Source organism: Psammomys obesus, unplaced genomic scaffold (assembly GCF_907164565.1).
Source record: "Psammomys obesus unplaced genomic scaffold, mPsaObe1.curated_primary_1811, whole genome shotgun sequence".
Classification (NCBI taxonomy): domain Eukaryota; kingdom Metazoa; phylum Chordata; class Mammalia; order Rodentia; family Muridae; genus Psammomys; species Psammomys obesus.
Genome location: NW_026591643.1, coordinates 1,559,937 through 1,584,646, shown reverse-complemented (window position 1 = coordinate 1,584,646; position 24,710 = coordinate 1,559,937). Strand labels below are relative to the sequence as shown.

The 24,710-nt window shown below is 44.3% G+C and overlaps 1 protein-coding gene across 2 annotated transcripts in view; it reads right to left on the bottom strand.

Moving 5' to 3' along the window:
• The window catches only part of Rpap2 (RNA polymerase II associated protein 2), a 59,917-nt gene that overhangs the window by 24,825 nt on the left and 10,382 nt on the right, over positions 1 to 24,710 (bottom strand). For both annotated transcript variants that reach the window (XM_055611722.1, XM_055611721.1), the window contains exons 7-11: positions 19,766 to 19,801; positions 17,267 to 18,128; positions 14,539 to 14,633; positions 13,848 to 13,928; positions 4,381 to 4,449 (exon numbers count right to left, since the gene is read on the bottom strand). In XM_055611722.1, the coding sequence (XP_055467697.1) occupies positions 4,381 to 4,449; positions 13,848 to 13,928; positions 14,539 to 14,633; positions 17,267 to 18,128; positions 19,766 to 19,801 (1,143 nt within the window). The remainder of the gene's footprint in view (positions 1 to 4,380; positions 4,450 to 13,847; positions 13,929 to 14,538; positions 14,634 to 17,266; positions 18,129 to 19,765; positions 19,802 to 24,710) is intronic.

The following is a 24,710-nucleotide window of genomic DNA, read 5'->3' as shown; positions in this document are numbered from 1 at the left end:
GTTTTGAAAGCTTTCCATTAGAGAACAGCCAGGCATCAAAGAGGAGCAGCATGTGCCCATGCTACGACCGGCACAAGCCAAACTCTCCTGTCTTCTGAGGGACATGCTAGAACTTAATGACAGTGTCCAATCCAAGAAAACAAAAGGCAGAGGAACAGGAATGGAGTGGTGGGGCAGCTGAAGGAGGCACCCTGTCCTGCCAGCAGGAGGAAGGCACTGTCATGCCCCCCAATCTTGGTAAGAAAGGAAAAGGAGCATAAGGGAGCTACGTGCAGAAGACGCGCTTGATGCACAGTTTCCTAATTTGATATGCACACAAAACTAAATAAACATATTAATAGGTTTGTTTAATATAAATATAAATTCTAAAATGCAGAAAAGCTAATTTACACACTTTTTTTTGTTAAAAGTAATATATCAAAGATTGTAATAAGAGCCCAGTATTTTATTTGGGAATAAGTATTTGGGAAAATCCAATTCAAGATATACTATTCCAATGTATGGCTATTTCCAAGACAGATTCTAATTTGAGAATAAAGTCTGGTTAAGTTCAACTAGATAAAATTATTACTTAGGGCTCTGATGATAAATATCAGAATTTATTTAGTTATTTTATTGCATTTTCAATAAGTTCCTATTTAAAAAGGTCAACTAATTATCACTTTGTTACTCTATGTCTTCTGAGTTCTTGAAAATCTTCTATATGTATTAAGTAAAACAAGAGGACCCCAAGGATGGCAGTCCTTCACGTGAAAGGGTGCACACTGCTCAACCTGCTGGAGGAGCTGTGTGCTCGGGGCAGCTACGCAGCACTGAACATAGGAGAGCAACAAACGCGACGCTCACAGCAGCCATTTGAGTCCCATAAAATCAGAAGGAATTCTACACTAGGCCAGCTGAGCCATGATGCACTTTCCTGTGCAAATATCTCCCCAGCTGTACCATCCATCAGAGTGAACCTGTGCCTGAGACCATATTGTTATAAAACCCAAACATACACACGGATGCATTATATGCTGTGAGCTAAACTGTTCTCAGTGGAAGTAGGTCTGTGAAAGCACAAAGAAAATCACCAGGAAAAGATGATTTTCTAGAGAACCACCTTACTTGCTTGAACGCTGGGGTGAAATTTGAAGACCTGGCATTTTCTGCTGCTCTGGACTAGCATGTCTGTCAGAAGAACATGCCCCGGCCCTGAGAAGAGCCACAGAAGCGTAGAATTCTGAGAGCTGCTTTCATCTACTCAATGGATATTAGCAATAAAACTTTAATGTTGAAAGAATTGTAGTATACGGTTACACTATTTATTACACAAAGCCATAAATGTGAACTATATACCTAGACACAGTATCTTTTAAAACACTTATGCATTTATTTTGTGTGTATGAATACAGGTGGACACAGGCCCCTCCATGTGTGAAGGCCAGAGGACAACTCTCATGTTTTCTACTCACAATGTGTGGGACCTGGGGACCGAAGCCAGGTCATCAGGCTATGTGCTGAGCTGTCTGCCATCTGTGCATCCTTTCTCAGTAACGACATTTGCTCTGCAGAATTATGTTTCATTTTGAATATGCATTTTAGAAATCCTACAAGTTCTGTAATTTTCCTTGGAGATCTGGAAAGAGCTATGGAGGTTCTGAAGAGCAAACAAGAGACTTTTCTGCCTCCACATAGTTTGGTGGCAATAAGCTAAAGACTGAGAGGCTAGGTCCCTGTCCACAGATGTGTGTGTGGTTCCCTGTCTCCGCTGGCATCTGAGTGTCAGTTCTCCACACTGCCCCTGGCAGGGCTCTCTGTCCTAGCGCTGACTCTCAGATCTGCCCTTGCTTTCCTCAAGGGCAATGCTGGCTTCTCTGGAAAGCATGCGAGACTGGATGTAGGATGAAGGTGGGGTGGGACACCAAACACTATTACACCTTAGAGAAGTGAGTGGGATTTGTTTTAGCATGGCACCTATTTAAGGTCTATTCCTAACATGCTTAGTAATATGTATTTTAAAAGGGTCCTAAAAAGACAGCGGTGGATGAAAGGGTCTAAAGCTAAGCAACAGGTTCCCAAGGGCTGGTGAGAAGCTAAGAGGGTATTCTGAAAAAGAAATAATGTACTGAGCTGGAAGTCTCAGGCACTGATGGCGAAGTTGGCGAGGCACCTGGACCCGGAGCTGCAGAGCGTGCCCAGAAACAAAACCAAATCCAGCAAGGACCGCGGGACACAGGATGTACCGTGACCAGTGACGTTAAAAGAAGCCGAATGACCTGCTCTGGAAATGGCTGAGCTGTCTATGAGTCAGAGGATCAATGGCTAGGGCAAAGTCAGACTTCGCTGTCGGGTCAGGACATACGAAGAGTGACACACAAAGGAGTGCTCAGAGCTACAGTGTGAAGACAGCATGCGTGAAACTTAAAAAGCACACAGCTGAGTCTGCTCAAGTGGCTTTCCAGAGGGTTGTCACACCTAAACCCAGAAGTTAAGCGGCACAGAAAGAACTAGCTGGCAGTGTCAATTTTTTTTTTTTTTTTTTGGTCACAATGCCTATATTAATACCAAACATGGCTTTTCTTAAAAGTTTTTTAGGTTTTAAAATATTTTCTGTGCATTTTCACAGTGTACATTCTTGTCTGCACACGTCTGTGAGCACGAGCGGATGTATGCGTGGAGGAGAGGCTGATTTAGGATGCCGTCCTCAGCTGCTCTGTGTTGACACAAGGTCTCTCGCTGAACCTGTCAGCATTCAGGTCAGTGGGCTCACCAATGCGCTGCTGGCGTCTACTCGTCTCCCACATGTTGGGATACGTGCTGACACATGTGGCTTTCACGTGGAGCTAGTGAGCCACACTCAGGTCCCTCTGCTTGCCTAGCAGACTTTTTGTTGATGGAAGCATTTCTCCAGCACCAGAGTTCTGACTTACAGGATAATTACATGGATTTTAATACTAGATTTTACTACTGTATTTTTGGTTTTTTGACACAGGGTTTTCTCTGTGTAGCCTTGGCTATCCTGGATTCACTTTGTAGACCAGGCTGGCCTCAAACTCAGAGATCTGCCTGCCTCTGCCTCCCAAGTGATGGGATTACAGGCCTGCACCACCACTGCCTGGCTCATTCTTTTTACTGCTAACATTTTGGAGATGTAGGGTAGTTTAACACAGAAGGTAAAGGCCCCGCGCGTCTTCAGTTGCAGGAGGGGGGATTCTAAGAGTGCTCATGCCTCTAGTGTGTCAGCCCAAACACTGCTTCCCTCTTAGTGAAATGAGTTACACAGTAGTTAAGACAGTTGTCTACCAGTGTTTCACCAGGCATGCTATACTGTGGGGAAGCACAGCTATTGACACTTTGTCAGCGACCAAAGTCTTTACACATTGCATCAAGTAGAAAAATCTTTTAAAAATTAATAAGATATTTTCATGAACTGCCAATTCAACTGGAACTCTGAATAGTAGAAATAACAAAAGATTTGTTCTTAGGGTTGATTAAAAATTTATATCAGAGCATTCAAGTAAAGTTATTTTCTGTGTTCTGATTTAATGAATCCTCTGAGTTGTATCTGTCTGAGTGACACAGATTCTGGCTCACTGGAGCCTATGCTAATCCTTCCCACACAGCCTTCTCGGGATGGGGAGGCACATGTCAGACCAAAGGACTATCAAAGAGAGAGCGAGCAGGGCTGGAGCCGCCACGAGGCCGACTCAGAACATCCCGTGACCCACGAGCGGCCGAACGTTTCCAATTGCCTATGGGCTCCGGTGACCTAGCAAACACCTGGCAGCAGCAGAAAGCAGGGTGAGCGGTCCTCAGAAGACTTCTCAGCTCAAGCTGAAAAATACTACACCTAATAAATGGCTTTAACCCTTTAAAAAAAAAAACAGCTTTAGAGGCCACCAGTGGTTCTTAAAAGGTGAGTGAGTTTTAAATGTTTCATGTACACTGTGTGTTTACTGCAGCTCCTTTAAACCTGTTCATTTAAAATGTACATTTACAAAATAAGTTACCCACCACTACTAAAGCCAAACTATATCCAACAATAAAATACATGTAAAAACGCAGATATAAAACAATGAAGCTCATCCAGTCTTAACAGGATACATGCTAACAATGGAATATAACACTTTCATAAATCTTGTAAGGTGGGATATTCTAACAAAAGATAAATCATATTTATGAGGAATAGATTATTGTAAGATGGTAGAGACACAGGAAACAATCACAGCTTCTCAAAATACGGTGTGGCCCTTTACATGGAAACTATCTCATTATATAAATGAGGAACGTAAAGCAGAAAATATGGAAATAGCATTCTTGAAGGCCGTATGCAAACGCAGTGGCTGTTTTCCCTAGCCAAACCATTCATTTAGAGGTAGAATCTGAGAGAGTACTTACAATGACAGCAACACCACAGCGATTAAAGTCCATTCCACGGGTTTGTGTATAATGTTTCTATTTGATAATCTGAAAGACATCAAGATTCACCCTTGAATTTTAGTTCTTGGTAAGAGTTATGATTTACTATGTCTAAGAGGTATTTGCAGATATCTGTGCTCTTTCTCGGGGAGACTCAGTAGTGCAATAAAGCAGCTGTAACTTAGGACTTGCCATTGACTGTCTCCCACCCAGGCTGTAACAGGCCCAAACCTGCTTAGCTTCTGCGCTCAGATGCAATAGCCGCCTGCCAAGGCTATGCATCGTAACACTCTCAAAAGGAAGCGTCCAGCCCCACCCTTAGACTTTGAGCAATAGGATCATTAGCTAGAACAGGATCATGAAGATAATGACGAAAATGAGAGTACATATATTAAAGCACCACCGACGTCCGTGATTTGTATCATCACTGAATGACACTACCAATAAGTCAGTTGCTCTGACCTTAGTTTCACCTGGTAATCTTGAGCACTTCGTGACTTGTGCTCGGGTGGCAGCAGGCACCTAAGGGATGTCAGAGTCTGAGTGCTAGCTCATCAAACTGTAAGAACAGGTCTTCTCTAGAGAAAAATTAAGTATTTGGCAATACCTAATAAGTCTTGAATACATATATGAGCAGCTTACATCTAGATATAAAGTCTAAAAAGTCTCTTTCACTTATGTATAATGATATATGGAAATTGCAACAAAATATTCCTTATAACAGAGGAAAATAAAGTGTAGCACAGTAGAGTCCTGAACACCCATTAATATAATGCTCTAGATTTATATGCACTAATTATAGCAAATACGACACACTCGGATGGCACAGGAGTGAGAACCAGACACGTGCTGGCTGCTTCAGTCCAAAGCACTGTCTTCCTCCAGTCCCTCGGAGACCCGTCCCCAGTCCCCTCTCCTGTCCTCCGGTTCCCAGCTTTCCTGCATGTTGTACATGTTCTTCTGCCTCATGCCCCCTCGTGGCTTCTGCCCATGACTGTTCTCTTGCCTGAGGGGAAGAGACCTGTATTCTTCACCTATTTAACCAAGGGCCCAGACAAGTCCCGGCAGCCAGGGGACACTCCAATCAGGATTTCTGCATCAATCATCCGATAGCTGTCTTATATAACATCAGAGAGAGTTGAAATCTCTTCACTCGCTTCTGTATCTGACGGTCTAGTTGACACACGCGGCATGAACACGTGTCCCTCACGCTCAGGCAGGGCTGAGTTTTCCAGTCTCCATCCCAGTTCTATGGCTCAGATTTTCCTCCTCTTGCCTTTGATTGCCTTCTCAGGCCTATCAGGCTGCTCAGTGACTATGTCAGGCTCACTCCTGTTCTCAGTTTTTTTCATTTTATTTTACATGAATGGGTGTTTTTTTCTGCACGTGTCTGTTCATCATGTGTGTGCAGTGTCCTCAGCGGCCACACGAAGGCATCGGATCCCTTGGAACTGAAGAGACACAGTTGTGAGCCACCACTTGAGTGTTAGGATTCAGGGTGGTGGTGCACACCTTTAATTAGCACTTGGGAGGCACAGGCAGGCAGAGCTCCATGAGTTCAAGGGCAGCCTGGTTTACAGATCAAGTTCTACACAAAGAGAAACACTGTCTCAGAAAAAAACCAAACCAAACCAAAAAACAAAACCCACCACCAACAAAAAAATTACTGCACCCTGTAAGTCATTCCAATCAATTCCATATATAATTTATACACATGCACACACCCTGAGTTTCTGCCCCCCTCCTTCCCCATTTCTCCCTCAGGCCCCTTTGGAAGAGCAGTTTCAGGTTTCGTATCTTTTTCCTTTCAGCATGTGCCTATGACGTGTGCTGACTGTGTGCTAGGGCACAGGTGGAGGTCAGAACAATTCTTTGGAGCTGGCTTCTTCCCCCTTTGTGTGGGCTCGTGTCGGCAGGCTTGCTGGGCAAGCACCAACTGTCTTGTTGGCTGTCTCCAGGCTGTTCCTTCTGTGCATTCCAGACAGTAGCAGCCTGCCCCATCTCCCCTTCGCCCTTCACTCCAATGCAGCTCACTGTTCCTTCCCCATCAGGCTATCTACATTAGCCCTTCTCGCCCTTCAGTACCAGCCTGCTTCTCCGTGCATGGAGGAAGTGGGGAATGTACTGAAAGAGAAGAGAGCATGGCTATGTGTAATTCAGTATGTGTATACTAGAACGTGCATACAGCCCTGCGGCCTGGTAAGTAGCATGAATTAACAGCTTTTCTTTTTGTTCACTCTCTACTACCAAATAAAATGGAACCCAGCAATAACCACAAAGAGCTTGAATAGCAGGGTAAGTGTGGACATAAAGAGGACAGGAAGTATAGTACAATCGCTCGTTTGGGTGGTGGTGGTGGTGGTGGTGGTGGTGGTGTGTGTGCGTGCGCACATGCAAGACAGGGTCTCACTATGTAATCCTGGGCTGGCCTAGAATGTACACAGATTGGCCTACCCCTGCCTCCAATTAAAAGTGTGCCCCATCAGGCCTAAAATTCTGGGGTTTTTTTTGTTTTGTTTTTGGTTTTTAAACCTCTCAGTTAACATATATTTAAGATTTCATGAGTTCATTTTGTCACTCAGGAAAAAAAATGTAACACGTGTGTAATCCATACCATTGTTCCAGGTACTGGGGGCATACACACAAGAGGCTGTTTTAGTCACTTTTCCATTGCCCTGACAATGTACCATGACCAAGGCAACCTCAAAGCCCACCCCAGTGATACACCTCCTCCAACAATGCTATACCTCATAACCCTTTCTAAAAACCTCCACCAACTAGAGAGCAAGTATTCAAAAACATATGTGCCCATGGGCGCCGTTCTCAATCAAACCACAGAGATTCTGCTTTTTTCTCAGGATTTCTATTATGTCGACAGGACATCAAAATTGTTTCCTATTGCTGATCCAAAGAATTTTTATTATACATGCTAAACATATATGTTTACCATGGTCTAACTGATGATTAAAAAACAAAAGGGGGTGGAGGGAGGCTCAGGGCTTAAAAACACTGGCTGCTCTTCCAAAGGACCAGGGTTCAGTTCCCCAATCCCATGCCATGTGGCTCACAGCCGCATATCACTTCAGTTTCAGGGGTCTGATTTTCTCTTCTGACCCGCACGGTTATTAGGCACACATGTTATTTAAAAGTAAGTCACATTAAAAAGTCTTGATTTATCATGGATGTCACTGACAGGATTTTAATGTATATCTCTCAGGCTAGGGCAGCCTGGGTGGAGGCTGCTCTGTGAGAAGGGAAATGCTAAGTCACAGCCTGCCTTGGATGGGCTGTGTGTGTGTGTGTGTGTGTGTGTGTGTGTGTGTGTGTGTGGCGGGCAGCTCTGTGCTCAAGCGTGAAAGTTCCCCAGAGAGCCCTATTAGGCTGTGCAGGCTGCACATTTTAATCACCTAGGGGGCTTTTAAGCTGCACTGCTGTCTGGGCAGAACCTGGTCTCCAGGGCCAAGCAGCGCACGTGTAGTTGTTAAATGGCTTGAAAATGGCTGTTCACAAGTTCTTTGTATCGTTATTTATGTCAACTTCTGCCCATTGGTCAGTACTGACTGAGGAGTTCTCCATGGCAGTCAGCACCAGCCACAGCGCATCTTTTCAGAGGAAGTATAGGTGAAGCTGAGGAGCCCTTCTCCCTCAGAGCATCTGGCATCTCCCTGAAGGCAGTCAGGGAAAGCCATCTTTACTAGAGCTGTACACTCTGACCCACAGTTTTTAGAGAAAAGACAACTTAGTGTTGCAGGAAATTTGACCCCACTGTGAACCCCAACACTGTGAACTATAAAACCTTGTTTCCTGCTTCAGCTCCTCAGCTCCCTGGCTTTTTGGGCCTTAAGCTAGCAAGCCCTCGGACTTGGGTTTTTTGGCCTTTTCCTCCTGGGCTGCCAGTTGAGCTAGTGAGCTGTTGGGTTTCCATTTGACCTGAGCTGAGATGGAAGGTCAGCTAGTGCTTTCTCTGCCTCTGAGCTAGCACGTTTTCACCCCAGCGCCTCACTCCTGAATCTTTATTGGTAAAACAGAGTGGTTGGGATTTTCCTTCTTTTAAACATTTGGTGCTCCAATGAATGACATGACTCCACAAACAGACCATTCCAGCCATGGACAAACTGAGAAGCCATCGGATTCGGTAGGTCATGTGGGAAGTCCTCCAGGAGACAATTAAGGATGGGAACTACCATAATGGAAGACTTTAGAACCCTGTTAATGCTACTCCAGGTGGCCTAAAAATAGAAGCATTAAATGAAAAGCTAAACAACATAACTCAAATTAGCTCAATACCAATTATAATTACTATCATTTTCTTATTTTTTAATTTATTCTTAATAGCTGATATGATTTTCTGTACTTGCTCTAAGAAAAAAAACTTTAGAGAAACAGGAAAAATAAAAATATGACAAGTGCATTGATAAGATACAAGACTAGAAGGAAAATTAGAGAGACTTATAAATGAGAATAAAAATACGCAGAGAGATTTAGACAAGCCTTAGAAAGACCTATAAATGAGAATAAGGAAAATTCTCGGACATAGACAGAGGACTTTAGACAAGAGCCCACCACACCACAGCATGATGAAACTGGAGGGGGAGGCCTAAAGTTGTTAGAAATGCAGCCTTACTATACCCAGTTACTATACAAGACCACCCAGGAAATGATGGCACCCCCAAGGTTATATGGAATTTAAATGGCATCCTATAGACATATTAGCTTTGAGGAGATTTAAGGAAGCAGTCATCTCCTATGGTATGCATTCATCCTATGTTAAGCAGATATTAAATTTACAATCAACTGAGAACAGTTGATTATCCCTCATGACTGGAAAGGTATGACAACAGCAATATTGGAGCTTGGTCCTCATTTACAATGGCAATCGTGGTGGAAAAAGAAAGCGAAGGTCATAGAACAACGAAGTCAGGCCAGGATCAGTTGCTAGGTGAAGGTCAATATGCTGGTTTATAAAGGCAGTTTGAATCTGATAATCACACCTTAGCACTGGGTTGTCTAGCAGCTTTAAATCCTTGGGATAAGGCTGAAGAATCAGGAAAGAGATCCAAGTCATTTACTAAAATTATACAAGGCCCAAAAGACGACTTTAGTGATTTTTTGCAAAGATTTACTTCAGCTATAAATAGAACTATTATTAGATTCAGTAAAGCAGAAAAGTACTAACTGAAACTTTGGCTTTTGAAAATGCTAATTCAGAATGCAAAAGAGTGATTAGACCTTTAAGGGAAGATCAGCACCAATAGAGGAGTGGATTAGAGTAAGGGCTGATATTGGACCTCATGTTTACAACACTCATCTGATAGGAGAAGTAATTTCTAAAAAACTTAGGACTCAAAATGGCAGATGTTTTAATTGTGGTAAGCATGCCCATCTGCAGGCAAGGCTTTCCTAGAAACAATGGTTTTTCTAGAGATAATCCAAAAAGAAGTCCCCAGCCTTCTGGCGTATCCAGAAGGTGAGGCAAGGGCAGGCACTGGCCTAAAGAGCGCAGATCAACAAGAGAGTGACAAGGCAACTCTCTGCTTTCGGGAAACGCCCGAGGTGGGCCTCCCACACACCCTGATATCAAACTTGATTCAACTGTTCCCTGTCAGCATTGGAGAAACTCATCCACACAGCAATTAAAAGATTTAGTGCCTGTTGTTAAAATAGCACTGCTCTGGATGCAATCAAGGACAGAACAGGTTCAGTAGATAAAACAAGAAATTCAAGAAAGACCACCAAACAAATATTTTGGCAAACTGCTCTAAATGATCAGAGACCCAAGCTAAAAATACAAATAAATGGCATTGGAATTGAAGGTTTAGTAGACACAGGAGCAGATACAACAATAATTTCACCAAAATCTTGGTATCCAGATTGGCCTCTTCAGGAGGCAAATATGTAGCTTCTAGGGATTGGAATTTTACCTCAGATAAAACAAAGTGCAAGAAGAAGGACAACAGGAAAAATTAAAGCTATATGTGTGGCTAATAGAGACATGAATTTATGGGGCGTGATTTGATACAATGAAAACACAGATTAACATTCCTCCAATTTCAGAAACAAACTATAAAATAAATAATGCTTCGGAGAAAAATATCAAAAGGTATTATCGATAACAGTCACAAAATGTCCAGGTTGTCCATAAGCAGGACACAACAGGTGTTGGCTTTCAAAGGTACCAATTGCCCTACCTTTAAAATGGCTAACTGACAGGGCTGTATGAATGGATCAATGGCCTATGAAATAAGAAAAATTACAGATATTGGAACATCTGGTACAGAAGCAGCTAACTGCTCAACACACTGAGGAATTTACCAGTCTGTGAAGTTCCCCTGTGTTTGTTATAAAAAAGAAATCAGGAAAATGGAGGACACTAACAGATTTAAGAGCCATAAATAATATGATTCAGCCAATGGGCTCTTTACAGCCTGGAATCCCATTTCCTTCTTTATTACCTAAGTCATGCCTTTGATAGGAATTGATTTAAAAGATTGTTTTTTTCACAATCCCTTTGAATGAGCAGCCTAGGGAAAGATTTGCTTTCATAGTGCCAACATATAATAATAGTGATCCTATAAAGAGATATCATTGGAAGGTCTTACCACCAGGCCTGTTAAACAATCTTACCCTGTACCTGTATTTTATACATCAGCCATTAGAAATAATTCGTACACAGTTTCCTCAACCCAAAATTTACCATTATATGAATGATATCTTACTGGCTGATTCAGATACAGATACCTAGGAAAAAAATGTTTGATGAACTACACAGAATTTTGCCTTGCTGGCCATTACAAATTACTCCTGAAAAAAAAAAAAAAAACCAAACAGGAGATCCTATCAATTATTATCTAGGATATAAGATAGGTTTCTAGAAAATTCGACCACAGAAAGTACAAATCAGGAGAGATCAATTACAAACTCACTGACTTTCAAAAATTGCTGGGAGCTATTAACTAGCTACGGCTCATAACTGGATTAATTACTCAGGAGTTGAGTAATTTATTTCAAACCTTACAAGGTGATAAGGACTTAAACAGTCCAATAAATTATCAGCTGAGGCTGAGAGAATTGGCTCTGGCAGAAGAGAAACTGCAGGACGCACGTGAGGATCGCCTGGATCCTGAGCTGTGTTATATTCTTGTTGTTTTGACTTCTACTCATTCTCCCACGGGAATTCTTATGCAGAGAGTAGATATCTTAGAATGGATACTTTTGGCACATAAACAGAGTAAAAAATTAAAGACCTATATGGAAAACATTTCTGAATTGATTCTGAAAGGAAAAGTGAGAATTCATCAATTAGCAGGAATAGAACAAGCAGAAATTATGGTACCTGTTACTAATGTTGAAATTGCCTCATTATGGGCAGAAAATGAACACTGGCAAAGAGCATGCAGTAGTTTTTTTGGGAGAGACTGACAACAAGTATCCCAAAAGGAACAGACTTCAACTTATAAAAGAAACTAACTGGATTCTCCTTCGTGTAGTAAAGGGACACCAATTTCTGGAGAACCTACATTTTATACTGATGCAAATAAATCAAGAAAGGCAGGTTATAAGTCAGGAAAAATAAGTGGCTCAGAGCCCTTATGATTCAGCTAAAAAAATCAGAGTTGTATGCTATTCTTACGATATTATACGATTTCCTGAATATGCAGAAAGAGTTGTTTTACATATTGAAACTGCTGAGCTTATTCTGGATGATTCAGAATTAACTTCTCTATTAAACTACAAGTAATTAGAAACAATCCATTGTATATAACACATTTCAGATCTCATACGGGTCTACCAAGCCCCCTCAGCACAAGGCAATGATGAAATTGGTCAGCTGTTAATAGGAAATGTGCTAGAAGCCTTGGAATTTTACAAGAAACACCATGTTAACAGCAACAGTTTGAAGAAATGGTTTCCTATCACTTGGCAACAATCTAAAGAAATTGCCAGGCAATGTCCTACTTGTTCTCTGTATAACCAAACTCCATTACCCACAGGAAGTAACCCAAAAGGTACCCAAAGAAATGGAATTTGACAAATGGATGCTTCATTTTGCAGAGTTTGGAAAAGTAAAGCATGTGCATCATACCATAGATACATATTCAGGATTTCAATGGTAACTGCTTGAAGTTCTGAGAAGGCTGGTTCTGTAACTACATGTTTATTAGCGCGTGTGGCAATTATGGAAATACCTGTACAAATGAAGACTGATGGAGCTCCAGCATGTCTCCAGCAAAATGAAACAGGGTTTTTGCATATTTCAGGTATACCACGCCCTCCTACAGGACAAGCAGTTACAGGAAGATCTAATCGCACGTTAGAAGACAAGCTTAATAAACAGCAAGGGGTCATAATGACCCCCAGAGATGGATTACACAATGCTTTATTAACTTTAAATTTTTAAACACTAATGAAAAAGGAACAAGAGCTGCATAGAGACATCAGATAGCAGAAAAAAACTGCTGAATTACGTCAGCCTGTATATTCTAAAGATGTGCTGAGCTCACAAACCAGTGAAACCCTGTGGTACTGGGACACTGGCTCCCTGAGAAGGCAGAACAAACCCTCAGTTTCAGGGTTTCCATACTGTGGCCCTCTACCATCACTTTACCATCACTATATATAAATATTTTTCCCTCTCATGAGGTGGGAAGTGTCTGTTTCCATCATGAACAGAGATAAGAAAGAAAAATCAGATTTGTAACATTTGGCCTGGACCTTCTTTTTCGAAGAGCATTTAATCTTCAACAGGCCTGTGCCAATCCCAAGATGATTCTGGCCTCCCTGAGTTAGTATGATCAATGACCTGTCTCTAAAGCAACTGACGATAATAACAATCAATAGTTAGAATAATCACATTATTGAGATTTATTTTAGACATTTAAATATGGACACTTAGGGAAAAAACAAAACATAGTGATGGTAAAGTTTGGCTAGAGGGCCACAGTGGGAAACCGTGAAGCTGAGGGTCTGTTCTGCCTCCTCAGGGAGCCAGTGCCCCAGTACCACAGGGTCTCACTGGTTTGTGAGCTCATGCCATGCACTTCTCTTCAGACAGTGGATGGATGCAGCATGTTTTATCAATCCGGAACTCTCAACTATTTCACTTCCCAAGGAGGTGAAGGTTAACCTTAACTACATACAAAGTTTGATAGCCTAGGCTACATCTCCAGCATATATATGTTATATGTTGTTTGTATATGCATTCCTTTGCTTTCCTGTTATAGAAAAAACTAGAAGGACTGAAATGTTTCATGTATGATAAGCAGCATGTATTTTACTGAGGCTCAAGAAGGACTTGTAATCAACAGAAACAAAAGGAGAAGACAGCACTGAGTCCTCAGAGGCAAGGCACTTACTCTCCCTGTGTCTTAGTGAACCCACAGACGATGCACGAAAATCAGTGAGGCCAAAATAATAGAGAAGAAAAAAATTACAACATTAAGACTAACCTGAAAGTCTGAACAAGGTTTTTAAGTTCAGTGTAAATATCTCCCATTGTAATCTGAAGAGGCCCCAAAAGGCCAGGCAATCTGAAGAGAAAAAACAAGGAAATTAGACATTCTTTAAAGCTAGAACTTAATTTTCCTGAGGAAACACTCTGTGGGGCATGCCTGCTCTGGGCTTTCCATGGCCAACAGTGGTCCTGAAAGAGACACAAAGGTTAAGCTACATGACGACTAGTGAGAAGTCAAAGGAGCGTTCAAGGAGTCCAAGCTCTTCAGTCTGCGCCCCAGAGCTACGCAACACTGTCCTGGCTGCTGTCCTTTTCTTTCGGTTTCTAGTTTTCTTACCCGAAGAGCAATCTGTCACTCTGTAGACCAGGCTGGCCTCATACTCAAAAGAGATTCAGCTACCTCTGCTAGGATTAAAGGTGCTGTGGGGAATTTGTTTTTCTAGTCTACAATCTCAATTTTTCCCTTTATGATATTCCTAGGTCATCTACACAAAGAACTTATTACTAAAAAATATCTGAAAAGATACAGTCTTAAGATGGAAAGTTTTCAAGCGAGGAAATTCATATAAGCTTTTCAAATCTTTAAAAGATGTTCAGAATTCAAGGATAATATTTGTAAATTGCAAACTCATAAAAATAGTTAATTTAAACCTCTTTCAAAACCAGAATGACACATCTATACTTACACTTTGCTCAATTTTTCAAGAACAATCCGTTTTCTAATCTGGTTCTGGGAACTTGACTCAATCAGTGGGAAGCTGCGATCACGTGGAAATACTTTCTAAAGCAAACGGAAAAAATATTTTTAAATTTTTTAATGAGTAAAGCAATAATATTAAATAGAAAAGTTCACTCCTCCAGTATTAAAAAGATTTGAGAATTCAAACATCTCAACCTGAACCTCAGCTGAGGTCGACATTACTCTGATGAGCTGCCTGGCCAATTTGCCCTCTTTTGACGGTAGCTGCTCTTCTGTAAACTGCGCAACTCACTATAAACCTACATTTAAGGATTAGCATCAGCAATTACTAGAACTTGTGGCAAAGTCCTGTTCCAGAAAAGATAACAAACATACAAAACAAAACCCATTTCACACTTGTTTGAAAGTGGCACAGACCTAGCACGGTATAAGGAATTTGGCCTGAGACCCTGGAAAGAGTAACTCAGGAGAGTGCCCAACTAATCCTGTAAGAGGCAATTCAGCTACTGAGAACCTGGGCAGAGACTTCCTAGCAGAATTTCACGTCAGTGCAGGCCAAAAAAGGAGGGTTCTGGACAAGGCTCCCTAGTCGGAGGACCTGGAGGGACACACTCCAGGAGAAAGACGGACTCTTGGGGGCTGCTGCCCTCAGTGAGCTTCCTCAGCTTCTGAGCAGGTTCTGGTGACATGGGATTGCCGAGAAGCTGGAGGTAAACAGAGCTACTGGGAGGATGGGAACAGAATCCCGTGTCTCAGGTTGGTCTCCAATGTGCAAGAGGCTGGCTTCAAACAGTTCACGGTCCTTAGTCCCCCAAGCACTGGGATTAGAGGCATGCTCACTAAAGTCAGCTGGCAGCATTCTAGTACACAATGTTTGATAGCTAATAAAGGCGATGGTTCAGATGATGAAATCATATTACCATGAAGTGCTATATGGTATCATATCATGCTCACAGAAAGACATTTAACATCCTCCAAGAAAAATGACAGTTAAAAGAACCGACAGACCAGAACTGAGCAGCACAGCATTTAAAGCCGCTAGTCAGGCACTGGGACGGCAGAGCCACATTCTCCCAGGTGACTTTGTGACCAGTGTCTCCCGTGCAGCACAATACCCGTGGCTCGCCGTTATGGCAGCTGGGCCCCGACAGTGTGGGGGCAGCAAACATTTTCTCACAGAAGGCCTACAAAGACCTGTGGCTGCCACTTCCTTCTTGCTCCCAGCTCACGGGGAGTCAGTGCTATGGGGTAAGGGGAAGGCTGGGGGTGCTGGGAGCAGCCTTAGTGAGCATCACCAGTGCTGGGGGCTTCCCAGGGATGCAGCCTGCCCAGCGCGTTAGTGACCCTAGCACACCCAGTCTTCCAAAGTGAGGCGGCTTTCCTCATTGCTGGTCCTTATGCAAGGTGAAGAGACACCTTTTGGCCATCAGAAAAGTCACACAAAAGGCAGGCGCAGGGCTCCTGGGAAACAGCTGGGACTCCGATATTGTGCATATACAATAGGACATCCCCAGTATGAAAGAACGAACTACAGGAACACACAACAGCACAGGTGACAGTATTATGGAACAAACTGGACAACAAGAACACAGACTGCCCCAAACTGGCAGAAGTAACCTCCACTGGGACAGTAATCCTGGAAAGAGGTGCTGTCAGGGACGGGCACCAACGCTCGACTTTCCTTGTAAGGACGCCCTTCCTGTCCGGATGTTCAGGGTTAGCAGTCTACAGTCTCTACACATGCTACGAAACGCCAGTGTGAGGCTTAAAACCAAGTCAGGGGCTTCCGACACGCACGGCCCCTTCTTTCGGCGTTAGTGCAACAAGTGTTGAGTGGGGCCTGTGGCAGCTCACAGGGAGAGACCAGTGTTTCTTCCGGATGCTGCCTAACGTCAATACTGAGACTTCAACTACGGAGTGAGGCTAAGCAAATATTCTGTAAGATCCAGGAAGTACCTAGATTTTTTAGCTCCACTTTCCCCTCCAAATCTCCAAGCGCACTTTTCCTCTAAGGCAGCCCACTTACAACTCAAGAACAAGACAACTTCCCACGCTTCTCCCCAAATCCGACTCCCAGAGTTCAACCAACCCAGAACATGAGGCGACATTACAGCCCAGCGGGCCACGCAGCCCACACTGACGTGATGATGGAGGCTACACACGGTCCATTTACAGATCAGCCGTAAAGAAGTCCAGGAAGCTGGCTGCGACCAAGCTCGGGTCTCTATATCTGCTACTCCCCAGTAAGCTTTTTTAAAACTACATTTCATCTTGTGAGTTTGTTTCCACACGTGTATGCAGACATCAGCTATCACTGTTCTCTACCTTAGTGTTTAGAGATAGTCTCTCACTGAGTTTGGAGACACTCCTCCAAACTGCTGATCAGGGAGCTCCTGGAATCCTCCTGCCTCTGCCCGCCCGGCCTGGCAGTGGCCAACACAGGGGTGAGTTGTGCGTGGCTTCTCTGAGAGCTAGGAGTATGAACTCAGCTCCTCAAATTTAGGTAGCACCTTCTCCATGAGCCGCCTTCCCTGCCGTATCTGTAACATTTCAAGCGGACATGCAAAGCAAACATCACCCAGAAACTGCCTGACCACCTCAGGGTCGACCTATCCCACTGCAGACACATGGCGAAGCACAGAGCGCGCTCCCAGATTTGCCCTGCGGAGCGCTCCAAGCGTAAGCAGCTTGAAGAGCTCACCAGGAAGACACACCTCTGTCGGGTCCTGCTCCTTGGCAGCATCTTCACCGAGGAGATAGCGTCCCCTGTAGAATTCCCGCACCCTCAGGTTCAGCAGCTCCGTCTCCTTTTTCAAGCTCTCGTAGCTCGGCAGAGGCTGCACAGCGGTGTGCGAGCCCCTGACAGGGAGGGTCTCATGCAGGTTGCTCTGAGGCGGGCTCAGGGCAGGCCCGGAGTGGCTTAGGTCATCCTCATCATCCCCATTAGCTTCATCAGCCTCTCCATCAGGCCCGCAGGTGGATGAAGGCCTCAGGCTCACAGAAGCACGGTCCTGGCTGCGCAGAAAGCTCAGCGTTTCCTCGGTCTTCCACTCGGTCAGCGTGTCCTTCAGGACGCGAAGTAAGCTCGCCTTTGCAGCCTCAGGGCGCTCCTGGGCCCCGGCCGGGGGTGCTCCCGCCGAGCCCCGGTTACCTCGGGCAAATCGGCTCAGGAAAAGCTCGGCGCTCCTCCGGCTTATGCCGACAAGCGTAACTCCGGCCACGCCGCGCCCACCTTCGTGTGCGCTCGGGCCCAGAGGCCCGGGTGGAGGAGTCCCGGCCACCGCTTCCTCCCCGGCGCCCACGCGGCAGGCGCGCAGCCGCGCGGCCAGCCCCTCCAGCGCGGGTCCTCCGGGCCCGGAGGCGGCAGCCCCCACCGCGCCGCTTTCCGTGCTCTCCGCGTGGGCCGCAGCCTCCTCCCTCACGGCTTCCGCAGGGGGCGCGGGCCTCCGTGGGCCCGGCAGAAGAGAGGACACGAAGCCTTCCTCGTCGTCGCTGGAGGGAGAGGCCCCAGGGCCGTCGAGGTCAGCGGCCGTCACGGCCTCCCGGAAGAACTGCACTTCCTCTCCAGAGCGGCCACTGCACGAGGAGACACAATCGAGACAATCACAGGCGCACAAAGCATCCCACAGCACATTCGCAAAGGCCAAGCTAATTCTGTCCCTCAGACACAGCCGTCCTGACGGCTCGCACACGCTTCAGGGGGCTTTGGTTTCTCTGTGGTGAGACGTTCTTCCCCCAGCTTTCCTTCGCGTGTTCCCAACATCTTACAGTTCGTAGAGCACAATCAAGCAAACACGAACATTTTAAGGACTCTATGATATTGGATGATTGTGATTTCTGCTTGAAAAAGAGGTTACTATTTTCTAGTTCTGCTTGACCATTACACAGAAAATTTTATGTAATGAAAAAATACAAAAATCTTAACAGAAAATGAAGTTGGCACCTCAACATCATTCAACGGAAGAAATTTAAATCTAAAAACTCACGATGCAAACAATAACATCTGTCCTCTGACTGCACTCTTCAATTTCTAGACTCAATTTAAATAAAGTTAAGAATTCTGAAGAGTAAAGGCAAAACAGGAGCTCCTCCAGCTCACAACGAGATAAGCAAGCACGGGTGAGCAGCTGCTCTCGAACACACACGTGAGAGCTTTGGTATCGGAGGAGAACGTGTCTGGGTCTACAAGTACTGTGGGGAAGAACTAAAGGAGTGAAAGCAAGGTCCTAGTGGGAATACAGAAAAATGGTCAAAAGTTCAGTTTTTTAGGCTCATATACTTTCTTTTTAAAACTATCATGTAACCTACATTGCCAAGCACATGAGTTTTGGACAAGAAAAGAAAGTTTCACTTTAAGAAGTCAGATACAGGCTGGAAAGAAGAAGCCTCAGTGCGGAAGACCAGTTGTTCTTTCAGAGGAGCTGGGTTTAACTCCCAGCACCCAGCTGGCTCACAACTGTCCATAACTCTAGCTCCAGGGGTCCAGGGCCATCCTGATTTCTCTGGGCCAGGCAAGCATGGAATGCACAGACATACAAGTAGGCAACACTTAAGTATACACTTATAAAAAAGAAAGTAAATCTGAAAAGTCAGAAACTTCCATAGTTTTCATACCTCATTCTTTCTCTTGAGGTTTCAAGGCAATTACATTTGGTACCAGGCTAAAGCCACAAAGGCGTCCATCAATAAACAAGTTTCTCTTACTGTGCTGAACACACTGTGACTAGGGCCTTGACTAGCAACCAGGGACATTTACTCTGAGAGTTGAAAGGATTTGTTCTGAGTGATGGCTGTAGTTGAGCAAACAACACGATGAACAAACAACACCTAAGAGATGGGACTGGGAAAAACCAAAACCCCTCAACCTGCATTTCATATAATACTTTAGATATTTCAAATACTTAACATGTTAATATCTTAAAAACCTGTAAAAGAAGCGCAAAAAGCCCTCTCCCCAAACGCAATGGCAGAACCTCACCAACAAAGGCACAGTCTGAGGTGCAGGCTGTGTGTGTGTCTGTCTCAACAGGCTCAATTAGACTTGCTCAGTGGGGCAGCTGAACAATAAATCAGACAGGTCAAATAAACCATCTTCTCTTCACAAAAGAAAGCGTCAAACACGTCACACGCCTCTCTGTAGCACACTAGCACAGGAAGTCCAGGCACTCACGGCACCTGGCCCACTCAGGTCAGCGAAACAGATTTGAACGAACCTTTGTCCTTTCTTCAGAAGCTCAAAGTCAGGAGGCCTGGAACCAAACACAGCAAGAGCAAAGTGAAGGCAACTGACGTGGTCAAGAGCCTACCATGACTGCATTGCACAGGAGATACAATTAAAGGAGTAACTCACATAAAGGGGTTTTTTTTTCCTTAAGAAAAAAGGACAAATACATATGTAAACACACGCACAAACATCTGCATTTTGGGTTTTTTTTTACTTAAAATTTATTCATTCTCTGAACTAACTTCAAATTCCATGTACCCAGTACAGCCTCCTCTGACCAATGTGGGCAAAAGAAAATCACTCTCTTCTCTAAATTCCGGTCACTGTCAGCTCCAATTTATACAGTTATCAGGTTATTTTGTTTATTGTTAGAGCTATTATCTAAATGTTTTTCTTCACATATGTCTTGAGTTGGGTTCTTAACTGACCCCCCAGCTCCTCAGGGCAGAGACTGTAATTCTTATCTAGTCACCCTAACTTCTGAGACAGCAATTATGTTGTACAATGGCTTTGTTTTGGTTTGGTTTTGGTTTTTCCAGGCAGGGTTTCTCTGAGTAGCCTTGGCTGTTCTGGACTCACTCTGTAGACCAGGTTGGCCTTGAACGCGCAGAGATCTGACTGCCTCTGCCTCCTGAGTGCTGGGATCACAGATGAGCGCCCCACGCCCAGCAGCCTGACATTCTTTTTAAAGCAGACAATCATGTTTAAACCTGCCTTCTCTTAACCGTTAAACAAATCTGCCATCAACACTCGACTGACCCCCTTTGTTGCAAACTTTCTTTAAAGTTTGCCTCATGTTGGAGAGATGGCTCTGAGGTTAAGAGCCCTGGCTGCCTTTCCAGAGAGAGGACCTGGTTTTGACTCCCACCACCAACATGATGGCTCACGGCCATCTGTGACTCCAGTCTCTGGTGAGATCTTCTGGACTCACGGCACTGCATGCCCCCAGCACATGGCACACGACACACAGGCACATATGCAGACAGAACACCCACACACCCACACACAGAAAAGGTCTCCCTCATCCTCAGTTCCCTATCTGTCCTCAGTTGTGACCCTCTGTCTCCGGAATCTATGCCCGTCACTTGGCACTTGGTGGCTCTTGTTGAGATCACCATTAACTGCTGTGGTGGTTAGCTTAATGATTTGTTATTTTTACTTCTTTTTAAAGCTGAGTAAAAGGAATCAATCTAAAAATAAGAATGGACTAAATCATAAAGGCAGGCCTAGGAGAAGGAAACACTCAGTAACAAAGAGCAGAGCACTCTATTTGCAATAAGGAGAAAGAAACAAGCGAACAGGAAGAACCAATGCTGGCAGCAATGCCAATGTCCTCATGTGTGTGGGCACAGCTGTGGGTTGAAACACTGGGGGTTGGGTTCAATGTTTAAATCGAGCAGAAAGTCTGAATGAACAGGCAATAACAAACAAGCAGGAGAATGCGGGTATGGTTGTGATTAGGGCCAAAGGGACACTAAAGACATAAGCTTTGGTGCCAGACTGAACCTGGTGGGTGGGAATCTCTGTATGTGTGTATGTGGGCATGAATATATGCATGTACACATTTACGTATGTATATATGTATACATATGTATACATAGACTTATGTATGTACATGTCTGTCTGTCTTATGTATGTCTTTTTTGAGAGTCTTACTGTATTTCAGGCTGGCCTGGAACCCTTACAAAGTACAGCTGGCCTTGAATTTATAATTCTCCTGCCTCAGCCTCTCAAATGCTAGTATTACAGATGTGAACCAGCTTGCCTGGCTCCAGCCCTGCACTTCAACCCCAACCACTGTGTACAAGCCAAGTGTCGCTGTGCACACTGCCACACCTCTAGGTTCCCGTCCCTAAATAAGCTATGGAGCCCACCTAGGTGGTCACACTAAGGGATACTCTACCTAAAATGTTAACGCTCTTGAAAACGTTCTCAATAACATTCCAACACTAATAATTCCAAGAATAGTCCCACCAGTACTCCATTAGTGCAAGTACAGGAAAAAGCACAAACTGAAAAGGACTGGACCTTGGGAGGAATCACATGCTGACTGTGGGCCTGAGAAAGCATGCATGCCAAGAGTCTGTCAGCCCAGAAACTCAGAGCTGGGGAAGACAGGGGGTCAGAAGCAGGTCGCACGGCGGACTGACAGCTGTGGTCAGAGGGAGGGAAGCTCCACCATTATGATCCTGACTGCAGTTCCAAGTAAGAATGAGGCCCACACACTGCTGAGGAAAGGACAACCAAACTCAACATTTTCCATCATCAATACAACTAAGCCAGTTCGACTTTCATTTTGTGGGTTCATTTCTTTGAAATAGGATCACGCTATGTAGATCAAGCTGGTCTTCAACCTCACGTCTCAACTGACCTTCCTGCCTCGGCCTTTAGCAGCAGGGACTGCAGGCTCACATTGCTGTCCCTGACAGTTTCTGATGGCAGGAGGGACATGAGCACATAGTAGGTGCCAACTATGTGCTACCCAGGTTCCAGTGTCTTCCATGCCACTTGGAGAAATGAGCAAGGGGGGGGAAGGCTTTCTTCTGGCTCATGGTTCCAGACTTCACTGTAGGGCAGGCACAGGGTAGAGCTGCAGACTGAGGGTGCCACTGCCTCCAGTCAGGACGCAGAGAGGACTGCCACACTGCTGCACGCTGGCCTTCTCCATCCACACAGGCTGGGATCCCAAGCAGGGACAGGTCCCCACCCAGGGTACGCCCAGAAGCCCCTCCCAGGTGAGTCTAGAGTCTGTTAAACTGACAGTTAACACTAACTAAGCACCAACAGGGTTTTTAAATTGTGGTAAAGGGCCCAAGGATTCAGCTCAGAGATGGAATCCATCCAGCAATGCCAGGCAGATCAGCAATGGACTCGCAGCCAGATGTGTACAACATGGAAGCTACCATTTAACAGAGCTTTTCCTGTCCAGCTCGGTACATTCTCATCACTGTCCAGCTACCACAACTGCTGTGGTTAGCATTCCATCACCTCTACAGACTGTTGCTGTGCTTTACATACTATTTTCTCTAATCTTCCAACTGCCAGCTGTTTTTGCAGGTAAGTGAAGCTTTGGGAGTGACCGACCTGAGATCCCACAGCCAAATGTAAGTCAAGGCCAGAATTTAGGCCTCATTTCAAATTCTAAGCTCTTTCTACCCGATGTTGCCTCTGGTGTCAGAAAAACATTACCCCCTCCAAAAAAGAAAAAAAAGAAAAAACCCATAAAAAATAAAACAAGAACAAAACAAAAAACCCAACCCTGAGGACATTACTTTTGGTTTGTTCCTATTGTAGGGACTGAACATACTTTACAGCTCTTGCTGTTCTTTCTTCTATTCTCTCTGACTTTACACGCAGTCAGTCATCCTTGTTATCAGATGGTATTTTGAGTGACTAATACCTTTGTTGGTCCCTAACCTATGAGAAATGGTGCCTAAACTACAACTGGCAAGAGATCTACTTTTGTTATGTGCAGTTTTACAATCAAACAGGATACACTGCCCATTCTATCCTTTCTTACATAAAGTTAAAATCCGTGTGTGTGTGTGTGTGTGTGTTAAAATGGCTGTTTCTTTCCATGCTAAGTATCTTCTTCATGATTTATGTTGCCCTGGTGATAATTTTGGAAGCACAATTAAAAAACACAAAACTAGCAAAAACCCTACGTATAGAATGCTGTCAAATGGTTTTAAGTGCTTTATCTTATTTTCAAGTATTAGATAGATGACTAATGTAATTATTTTTATATTTTGGTTTTTAGAGACATGATATAACCTCACACACAATGTGGTGGAGAATGCTCAGTGTCTTATCTTCCTGCCTAACCCTTCAATGCTGGCATCACAGGTGTATGCTCCGGCACCTGGCTCTAGAGGCTTAACTCTAATTTTAGCAAAGTGAATCTATGACTGGAATAATCTACACTCCAAACATCATGCAGATATGCTCATATACGTGTGCATATGTGGCTGGAGGCCCACAGTGCTCCCGAGGTAGGACTCAAGTGTCCGTGGACACACTGAGGTCCTCACTCCCCCAGACTTAGCTGCTTCCGCCCAAGATTGTGCATGTGTGCTGCTGAGAGCTGATGTGTAAAAATCCCCAACTCTAGGCCACATGACATACTTAGCTGTCAGCATTAACCATTCACCCAAAATTGTTATCTCAAAACAAAATATGCTTTTCAACATTTGTCCTTCCTTTTTAGATTTCGCACGTAATTCTAGAAACTTCCGTCTTCCAACTCTGTCAGCTGCTGCATTTATAAAACCATACAGGGCTTAGGATGTAACCACAGACTATCTACGAACTGCGCTGTTTTGGCGTCAGGGCTGTGCGTGGTCTGTTTGTGGCCACATTCTGAACCAGAGCTCTAACTCACTGTTGCCTCTGGCAGGCTATCAGGAGACGTTCTGTGAGAAGCACTGTTCCCCAGTAGTTATGGACGTATTTTAATTTTAGATATTTTTTCACTATTATTAATGACTCTTCCCAACTCTAATACATCAGTAAGAGAAACAGTAAACTGAACTGAGGCACAGAGTTGTACAAGTAACTACTGAGGCCTACTCCCTCAGTCTGCTAACCTAGCCTAGTCCTGGAAGCGTCTAGCTTCCACACAATCTAATCTAGGCCTAGAATGTTTTCAGCCTCAGAGACTTACTGCTGAATAAGCTCACCCTTTCTAGCTCTTTCTGAGCTCTGGGCTGGCTGGTTCAACACAGCTGTTCTGGCTCAAACTTAGCTGACTGATTCAATTTGGCTTCTCTCAGTTTCTCACTGAATAGCTCTGCTTGGCCTCAAACTAACTTTAGCAATCTGTTCTAATCATTCTCTGGATCATTCTGAATTCACCTGTGTCTAGCTTGTTCTCTCTTCAACCTCTCTCTGTAAAACTCTTTCAGTAAAAACTGTTTTTGGATCCCACAAACTGA